We start from the raw sequence: 9,553 nt of genomic DNA, 5'->3' as shown, positions 1-9,553 counted from the left end.
TGAGTACTAAGATTTTTAATCTTGGCTAGGATTAAAGCATAGTCCTCAAAATAGATTGCATCAGTACCAGGACCAGCCTGGATCTCAAGTATAAATAGAAACCTAAATTCGCGTCCGTGAGAATTTGAACTCAGGTGCTGAGTTTGTACATCCACTCCCCCAACCAGTTGAGCTAGGCGCACTTCCCAACTGCCATGCACATGCTTGCCCATTGTTCCTTCGTCAGGAATGTGTGGTGTGCTATGTTTTAGCGCTTCGCGATCACGGCTAGACTGCTTGCAATGAGATCATTCTCGAGTCCTAGTGGTGGGAGATCACTCAACGGGCAAATAAACACACCGCCACCAGAATCATCTCGGCCATCATCTGCTCTTGGTGGCGCTTATGGAAGAAGCGTAACAACCGTGTGTTTATTACCAAAGCTTCCTTTGCCTCGGTGTGAGTTGATGGGCTCTACCAAGACGCAGAGCAAGAAATCTCAAAAAAGAAAAAAAAAAACGCAGAGCAAGCACAATGAGGAGTGCTTCGGTGTCCCCCTTAGCTTCGTGGTTCTGAAATGTTGGAGCTGCTTCAGCTTTTTTTTTGATCTGTGGATGGTACAAATATGTAGAGTTGGTTCCGCGGAAGCCACCGATAAGTGACAAAACCATTACGCACTTCTTATCTTTCTCCCCCTCCTCTCTCGAGCATGTTTCCCAATGCCCAAACTCTTCCCCGATTTTATTTCACCGCAACGCGATTCACGCCTGCCGCCACCAAATCGAGGTCGCTGGCGAACGAGTCAACATACCTTCCACTGGAGTCAAAATTGTCCGATTCGTTCTTGCTGTCGCGCAAATGGAGTTGTAACTGCGGCCGCTGCCACCAAAAGCTTGTTGTGGCCGTCTCAACCAACTTGGTCCTGGGTGAGGATGCGTTGGAAAACAAAAGGAGGTGTTATCCATTACGTCCGGGAGCATTGGCAAATCGGGGAAAGAGTGGGCGTTGGGAAACATGCCCGGGAGAGGAGGGGGAGAAAGATAAGACGTCAGTAACGTTTTGGTCACTTACCGGTGGTAGTGAAACGTAAATAAATAGCCCCTCCGTGTTTTCCTGTTCCACAAAATCAACTCCACGTATTTATACCAAAAGCTGGAGCAACTCTGCAGATAAAAAAAGTTGAACCATATATGGAGCTAGGGGGGCGGGGGTTAAGTTCTAGATTTAGAGCCATCTATGTAGCGTGTGCTCGTAGGCGTAGGCCATAAATTAGTAAAACTAGCAAAACATGCCCGCGCGTTGCTGCGAAAATATGCTTATACATTGGGATAGATTAATTTACATAATCAATATAATAAGTTTTGATCCTTCTAATATGTCACCTCTGTGTCTTTATAACTATCTAATATTATAGAAATTGGCTATAAAGGTTATAGATAAGCTGACAATGCAACCATATGTACCCTGTGTAGCTATGGTAGATTTGAGGTAAAGGTTTTCAACAACCTTATGTAGCGACCAGTCTCTAGTATCAAGTTGCATATTTAATATGAACTAGCTGCACTAGCATATAAAATGTATCAACCACCAGCTTCAGCGCCTGTCTCCAAATGTGCTAGTATCTTTTTCCTTTATCACGACGGTTCTTCATATATGCTTCGCTCACAAGCTTTCTCCCCTATCCAAACAAGAAATATAAAGAGTTATGCAAGCAAGTTAGCTACTCTACATGCAAACAGCTGAATTACATATTGCCTCATGTACAAAGAAGAAACGTTGCTTTTAAGATTAGGAGGCATCGGGAAGTAGACACTTAGAACGAGGGTGAGACATTGTCCTGTGCGGTTTGTTGCCCATGTGTCACACCGTTCTCTACTGGCTGAAGTGGGATGTAACACAGGTACTGGCTGCAGTGGTATGCACCGGCAATTGCGGTGGCGGGCATCACTAAAATATGGCTCGAAAGGAATGCAGCGACCGTCCAGTGGAAAACCTCTTCACTGTAGCAGGTTCTTAAGAAAGCTTTGGATGACCCGAAGAGGTAGAGTAAATGATAAAATTAAAACTACAACAATTGAGTCAGACGTGTCACGAAACTACCAAATGTGTCTGTTTTATCACATGACTACCACTATTGGAGCAGGTCCGTGACGAACACTGATTTCATTATTTAGCCATGTTAAACCGTTTTATGACTATTCGGGCCCACCTATCAGGACTACGTGGCAAAAGAAAACCTAACTGCTAGTTTCAATTTGCAAATATAACCTTAGTACATATTTTGTGTCACACACAGATCCAATTTCCCACATAAAAAATAAAAAATAGATAGAAAATAAAATTTCTCAAATGTGCATGATAGGTTGCCTGCTGCCTGCCCGCCGCGCTTGCAGCCGTGCCCACCGTCGTCACCCAGGCCTGGCGCCTCCGCCTAGGGCTTGAGGGCGGATGCGGTGAACCCTCCCACGCCCGGGCTGGGGCCGGCGAAAGGGGGCAGCTTCGATGACGATGCGCCGTCCATCCGGTGGTGCTGCTACCGCTTGGTCGGGTGCGCGTCGAAAGAGGGGAAGGCGCCATGGAACGCGGCGTGGGTGTGCTGCTGGTGCAGGTGGGGACGGAAAGGCGCGGCGGCGTGCTTGGCGTCCTCGCCGGCCAGCTTGAACAGGAGGCCGTGGCCTAGGCCCATCATCATCGGCGGCGGCGGCGGGTGGCGGGGGAGCATGACGCAGTCGAGGTCAAGATCCGGGTGGCCGTACGTCGTCGTCCCCCGTCCAGCGGAGGAAGGAGCTGTCCTGCTGCGAGGGCGGCGGCGGGGGCTGGCCATGGTCCTGCATCGCGGCGGCATGCGGTTCCCCCCAGCCGGCCATGTCGAGTGGCGGGAGTTGGTGGACCCAGTTGTCCCCCGCGGGCGCCGGCGGGGGAAGGGAGACGTTCTTGGCGAGGGCCGCCACGCCGGCGGCCGCCAGGGGCAAAGAGGAAGACATCGTGGCCGGCGGCAGGGCTGGCGCGACGGGCTGGCGGTGGGCTGGCCAGATGGGCAACGTGAGATCGATGGAAGACGTTGACTTGGGACCTGATAGCTTTTGGGAAAGGGGATAGGGGGTCTTCTGTAAAATTAACGGAAACGATTCATTTGTTTTTTGTCATGTGGGACCTGCAGTGGGTCTCAGCTATCAGAAACTGGATTAAGATGTGTAAATTGGAAAATCAGTGCTCTTCATCACGAACCTACCCCAATAGTGGTAGTCATATGAAAAAATGGACACATTTGATAGTTTTGTGACACGTCTGGCTCAATTGTGGTAGTTTTTTGTCATTTACTCGAAGAGGTAGGAGGCGGTCAAGAATGCGGCGGATAAGGGAGTAGCTTGAGTACTTCCTTTAATAAGGGGTTAGTACATGATGCTTACCACATTGCTCAAAATATCTGTTGTACTAATTTGGATGTAGAAATGTGCCCACGAACAAGTATATACTGTATAATTTATCTATATTGAATTTTGCAGCTATTTTCGGGCACGGATTTGTGGCTCCCCTGCTCACTCTTGCTCTGTTTTGATTTTGTTTTTATGAAATGTTACATATGGAGTTTCCAAAAAATTCAAAATTTATTTTATGAATACCTATAAGTGCGTGTAAATTTGTGCAAAGTGGCCTTCATGTCTACGCCATAGAGCGAGGGCGACGTTTTTTGATGATGGACCTTCCTGAGCGGAGATACCTTTTTACGAACATCGTGGGTTTTCGATCAAGCGATCCACCTTACCGGGCGGTTTACAAAATGTATATGTAAACGGAACTAACAATTCACTCATCTTGGTCCAAGCCTCCTGGCGACAGATCTCGCTCTGCTCGTCAGAAATTAGCCTTTTTATGAATTTGTATCGCAACATAACAAACTCTACCTCGAGATAAATTTAATCTTGTAGCATGAACAACAATAATCTTTTAAACAATAGAGAAAACACAGTTGGTGCCAGACAACCACTAGGGCTAAACAATTACAAACCAAGTTCGAGCAAAGCTCAAACTTGGCAGCATGAGCTAGCTTTTTTTTTTTTATCATATCATGATTATCATGAATACTTATGTTGCTACCTTCAGTTTATATTGAGCAACAATGTCGCGAATACAACGATACTTGACGTCAATGTGTTTCGTTCTCACATGCAACATTTGATCCTTAAGTAATGCAAGATCTATCTACACAAAGCTCAACATACAAACCTTTCAACCAAATAGATTCTTTGCAAACCTGACAAATAACCATGTTGTAGCGTAGCCTTCCAACTCGCACCACATCCACCGCCAGTGACACATAATATGTGAGGGACCTTCTCTTATCCAAGTCAGCAGCAAAATCTGAATCCACGTAGCTAGCGAGTCCCTCATCGGTTTTGTCAAACTTTAAGCAAGCTTTAGACGTGCCACAAAGATACCTAAAAATACACCGAATAACTTTACAATGTTATTTACTAGGATTATCAATGTATCGACTGACCAAACTCATAGCATATGAAAAATCAGGACGAGAAAAAAACCATGCACACATCAAGGAACCAACATCACTAGAATATGTAACGCATGAAATGTACTCAAAATCTTCATTAGTACTAGAACATTGCAATGCTGAAAACTTGAAGTGAGGAGCAATATGTGTAATAACAGACTTTGCACATCATGAATATTAAAATATTGAAGAAATTTCTTAATGTAATTTTGCTGATTAAAAAATAACAAACAAATTTTCCGTCTCTTGTAATTTCTATATGTAGTACTTTCATAGCAACTCTAAGACCCTTCATATGAAACTCACTACTTCACTGTAATTTTAAAGTAGTGATCTCTTTGTTTCTCTAGTATCAATCATCATATCATCAACATATAACAATAAGTACATATGTGATCCATCAACACACTTAATGTAAACGCAACTATCATGTTATGATATCTTAAAACCATGTGCAAGCATATATGAATTAATCCTGCTTACCAGGCACAAATAAACCTTCTGCTAGGCACAAATTTTGGGAGTACGCCTCTAATATATGATAAATTTGTAATGTAAGAACACCTACTATATTTGGGTAGTGTGCCTGTAATATATTACGCACTTGTAATGTAGGTATGCCACACAAAGCAATTACTCAAGAAACATGTATGACAGGTCTTAGGATGATTTGCGCAGTAGAATAGCTCAAAATCCAGCGAAATACAGATACATTAGGTGAAGCAACATATAAACTAGCTCTCAACATCCGAAGGATATTCTAGACTTTTCACCACAAACAACTGAGCCAACAACCAGTTTGCCAAACGGTTTCACTGCTCACAATAGCTTTCCTGAACAGCAAGTCTGCCATAGCCCACATCCGACAACTGCTTATTTGAAAGCCACAACCCGACCAAACACCCCTAAGTGGCCCAAGGGCATACTGTAGGTCCAATCCTGACTATTCTCAATATTTGTAACTGTAGGCCTAGTCACACTAATTCGATTTGGGCACCGTTTGGGCTTAGACTAGGTTTATTTTGTTCAGATACACATTCAAACCCGTCTTGAGGAGATAAGTACTTTCCAATCGTAATGTACCGTGTGCTTCATTTTTGCTAAAAGGAAAATCGTAAGTAGAAAAGTATTGGAAGGTGTTGGTGGTGAAGCTCTCATTACAGTTATAGTTTTTTTTACTGCTGTGGTTTGATATATCTTTTTTCTCTATTGCATGCCGTGATTGCGACATTTTTCTTAATCGAGGCTGGTGCAGGGGCAGTTATAGACGTGTCATGGCCACTTCCTCCATCACTGATGATGCATGCGCGCATGATGATAATTCTAGACAATCAAATGGACTTGCATACATCCGAATAAGAAAAAACTGAAACCAACTAAAAGCACACCAGGTGTGTGGGGAGCATCACCTAACGCACACACACAAATGATCGGGACGGGGCGTCACGCAAGCATCGAGTCGATCGTACACATCTACTAGTGCTAATTAGCCAGTGCAGCGCGCGTCGACAATATACTTGGCCGGCATTTATCCCCGCGTGGATAGAAAGGAGGAAAGCTTTTAAAAAGATTGATTAGCATTCGGTTGTTAGTATCGTACTGTCATTACCCCATGTTTCCATATATATACAGTATCTGTGTACGACACCCAGCTGTCGCAAAATCCTGTTCGAATCCAGGGCAATAATCCATTGCCAAATCGGCGTGAGCCCCCACGTCCAGCCCAGTACTCCCGCCCTCCCGCACACGCGCTACACACGGCCGGCACGACCCTTCCCTTCCTCCTCGCACGCGGCGCGGGACAAGACAACGCGTCCGTCCCCAGCGCCAAATCTCCCACAACTTCCCCCCGACCCGCCCCTCCACCTTCGTCCCAATCTCTTCCTCGCCGTCTCCCGTCTTCCAATGCTCGGAGCAATCTACTTGCTTCACTTGGGCTTATCCTGAAACTGTCTCTCTCGCGCGCGCCATTAGGAAACCGCCGCCAGAGGACGAGACGGCGGCGACATGCGGTTCAGGATCCGGAAGAAGCCTGCCTCTGCGGCGGCGCCGGCGGCAGACGGCAGCAACAGGACCGCTTCTTCCACGGCCGCCGTGCTGGCGGGTATCGGGACCGCGGGCAGCGGCGGCGGGGCGTTGATCGTCGCTAGCCCAGATCGCTATGGCACAGAGAATGGTACGTTGGGCGCTCACGTTTTCTGCACTACTGCTTTCTTGTTTTCAGTTACTATTGCCTGTTCTTGCCTTTTCTTTACTTTTAATAACATGCTAGCAATTCAATCAGTAAAATCTGTAGTGGTCTGATTAACTGTTGTTGAGATTTTCCCTTCTTTCCCTTCCGTGAACTCTTCGATCGATATGAATCATACGAAAGATGTTGTTAGTGGGAGGGACGATTGATTGTTTGCTCCAAGGAAATTAACTATGTTATCCCACCACAAAGGGATGGGCGAGGTTTCATGGGTTTGCGTTTAGTGGAGGATTAATTTATCATAACCGCCGTCGGTTCTTGTCTCGCCTGGCGTTCCATTAGCATGATCAGGGAAACCAATGCACCTCAGTACTACGTACCCGCCCCAGACTTATTCGTCCCAGGCACCTGCCGGTTGCATTGCACCTACCATGCGGTAGCTAGGCAACATACCTCTGAATGCGATGTGATGGGCCGGAGACTCACTCAACAGTATCAGGGATTATGGCTTTCCCACGAATTCTGTCATGTTCAGTATTTTCTTTTCTCATCACCACCTACTTTCTTGTCGGTGACGGTGAGGTACTACTTATAATTTACTCAACAGGACAGGGCAGATGAATTTTGCTTTTCGTCGCAGCGAATTTCCATTTCGAGTCAATTTGTCTGCTTATATACCCTTTTATATACTGAAACAAGACTTCAGGCTGACCTCCTCAACTATACATACAACATACTACTAACGTCAAACTAGTATATACTCCCTAAAGGCTAGGCAAGGCATCGCATAGTCAAAGGAAGTTCCACAATCACCACTTTTTTCTATAATAAATGTTGTGGAAAGCTGTTCATAAATACACTGTTTTCTTCGGAATATGAATAAACCTCATGTCTTTCACCTTTTCTGACCACAAGTCCGAAAAACAGGACAGAAGAGGAAAAAAGTTAAGCCGTTTTCTTCGGAAATCTGATGGCTCGCTGTTATTGCCTATTGACTGTGCAACTGCAGTTTCTTGTGGTCGCCACTAACTGAAGTTTCCCTGAAAACCAAGACAGCACTGCTTGTGTGCTTCAACTGAAATGGACCTTTACTTTAGCAATTGCATAAATGGCAAAGGAAATTAAACTGCACAAGATAAATTTCAGTGCAAGTTTTGTAACATCAGCCACTGATCCATTCGCTGGTGTTTGATTATGCCAGGAGGAAGCAGAGATGAGTCATTCTTCGAGGCAAGGCCGTGGTTAGACTCTGATAGCGAAGATGATTTCCAAAGCGTGAGGGGAGGTAAAACATGACATTTTTTTCTTGTTTCGTTTGGTATCATTGGACTCAAATTTTCAAGGCTTAACATCTCTATTTATTTGGATCCTGAAGACTTCACTCCTGCAAGAGGTAGTATTAGTACCCCAGATCACCAGATGCAAACATTCGCACCGCGGTTATCTGTGGACACACCAAAGCCTTCACTGACGGACAAGAAACAGAGGCTCCTTGAGCTTCTCCAGGAAAAGCAGCAGTATGATGACGAGCAAGATGGCGCTACCGATGCTGGTAGCGAGACGGGGAACGGCACTGTTCATGCTGAAGAACATCTGAATCCTTCTGGTAAAGTAGAGAAGGCAAAGAAGCCAACCAAGACAGGTTGCTTCCCTTGCTCTGTTTGGAAGCTTAGTTTCAAGAGCTGCTGGAAGAAGAAAAAAGAGCACAAGGATTTGTGAGTTAGTTCTTAGTTATTGGATTTTGATTTCTTGAAAAATATTATTGCAACAGAGAGGGTACATGTATATACCTTTCTTTCGGTAAAACGCCGCAAGAACTAGCCCTAAAAAAGAACAATCTGGAGTGGCCTCTTTAGTAGTGGCGACAATAGTGGGACACATATAATGCATGGTAACATATACATTAATACATTTTTGTTTTGTCACCATTGATTTCGTCAAGATCTAAATATATCTGCTGGACCATCTACTTAGAATTTGTTGCCATGTCCAGTTATTTATTTTTTGTTAAAGAAAGGGTTTCTGGGTCCATTTTTCTCCATGATTTCTCAGGCCAGCTCACGTAATATCCTTGATTTTACTTTTAAATAAAGTTACATTTTTGCTCTAATTAGGTGACATAATGTTGAGATAAACTAGGGACTGCACAAATCCCTATGTTTTTGCTGCTGATCTGCCTCCCGTTGCTGCTGGCATATCCCTATGTTTTTTTTCGATAAAGGAGCATAGCCCCAGCCTCTGCATCAATAGATGCACACAGCTTGCTTTATTAAAACAAAGTATCAAGTCACAACCAATTCATCATCACTTATTACAACCACGGAAGAGCTAAGGTCGATACAAGAATCAACCAACTGAAAATATGGCAAACAAAAAAGCTATGTATTTTCTATTCTATTAAGATGCCGCCACCCAGTAGCATGGAAAAAGAAGTCCTGAGCAACCACTAGCATCCGGTTGCATCCAATAACCATATCCTCCCGCTGCTCCACTGGGAGGAGTAAAACCCATTGTTGAATTGAACGGGCAGCTCGCCGGATAACCTGCAAAAAATTAGTTCCACTTTGTTTGTTAAAGATAATATCATTTCTAGTTCTCCAAATAGCCCAACATAGAGCTGAAACACCCATTCTAATTTTCTGTTTGTCCTCTTTCCTCACCCCATTCAGCCATGTACCGAACATATTAGTGATATTAGCTGGTGGGGAAATGTTGTAAGTAAGGTACATCATACACCAAATTAACTTCGCAAAAGGACAATCAAGAAACAAATGATTAACAGTTTCCATGGAATCACAGAAACAACAATTTTGGCATCCTTTCCACTTCCGTTTAGCTAAATTATCCTTAGTTAAGAGCACTTTATTACTAAG

General features: G+C 44.5%; 1 protein-coding gene across 1 annotated transcript; it reads left to right on the top strand.

Annotated features, from left to right (window-relative positions):
- Positions 1 to 6,496: 6,496 nt before the first annotated feature.
- Positions 6,497 to 8,399, top strand: LOC124672185 (uncharacterized protein At3g27210-like). Its single transcript, XM_047208459.1, has 3 exons — positions 6,497 to 6,665; positions 7,882 to 7,965; positions 8,056 to 8,399. The coding sequence occupies exons 1-3, from the start codon at positions 6,497 to 6,499 to the stop codon at positions 8,397 to 8,399; spliced, it is 597 nt and encodes a 198-aa protein (XP_047064415.1).
- The last annotated feature ends 1,154 nt before the right edge of the window (positions 8,400 to 9,553 follow it).

This window comes from Lolium rigidum, chromosome 7, assembly GCF_022539505.1.
Source record: "Lolium rigidum isolate FL_2022 chromosome 7, APGP_CSIRO_Lrig_0.1, whole genome shotgun sequence".
NCBI lineage: Eukaryota > Viridiplantae > Streptophyta > Magnoliopsida > Poales > Poaceae > Lolium > Lolium rigidum.
Note: the sequence above shows the minus strand (reverse complement) of the source record. Positions and strands in the feature narration are given on the sequence as shown.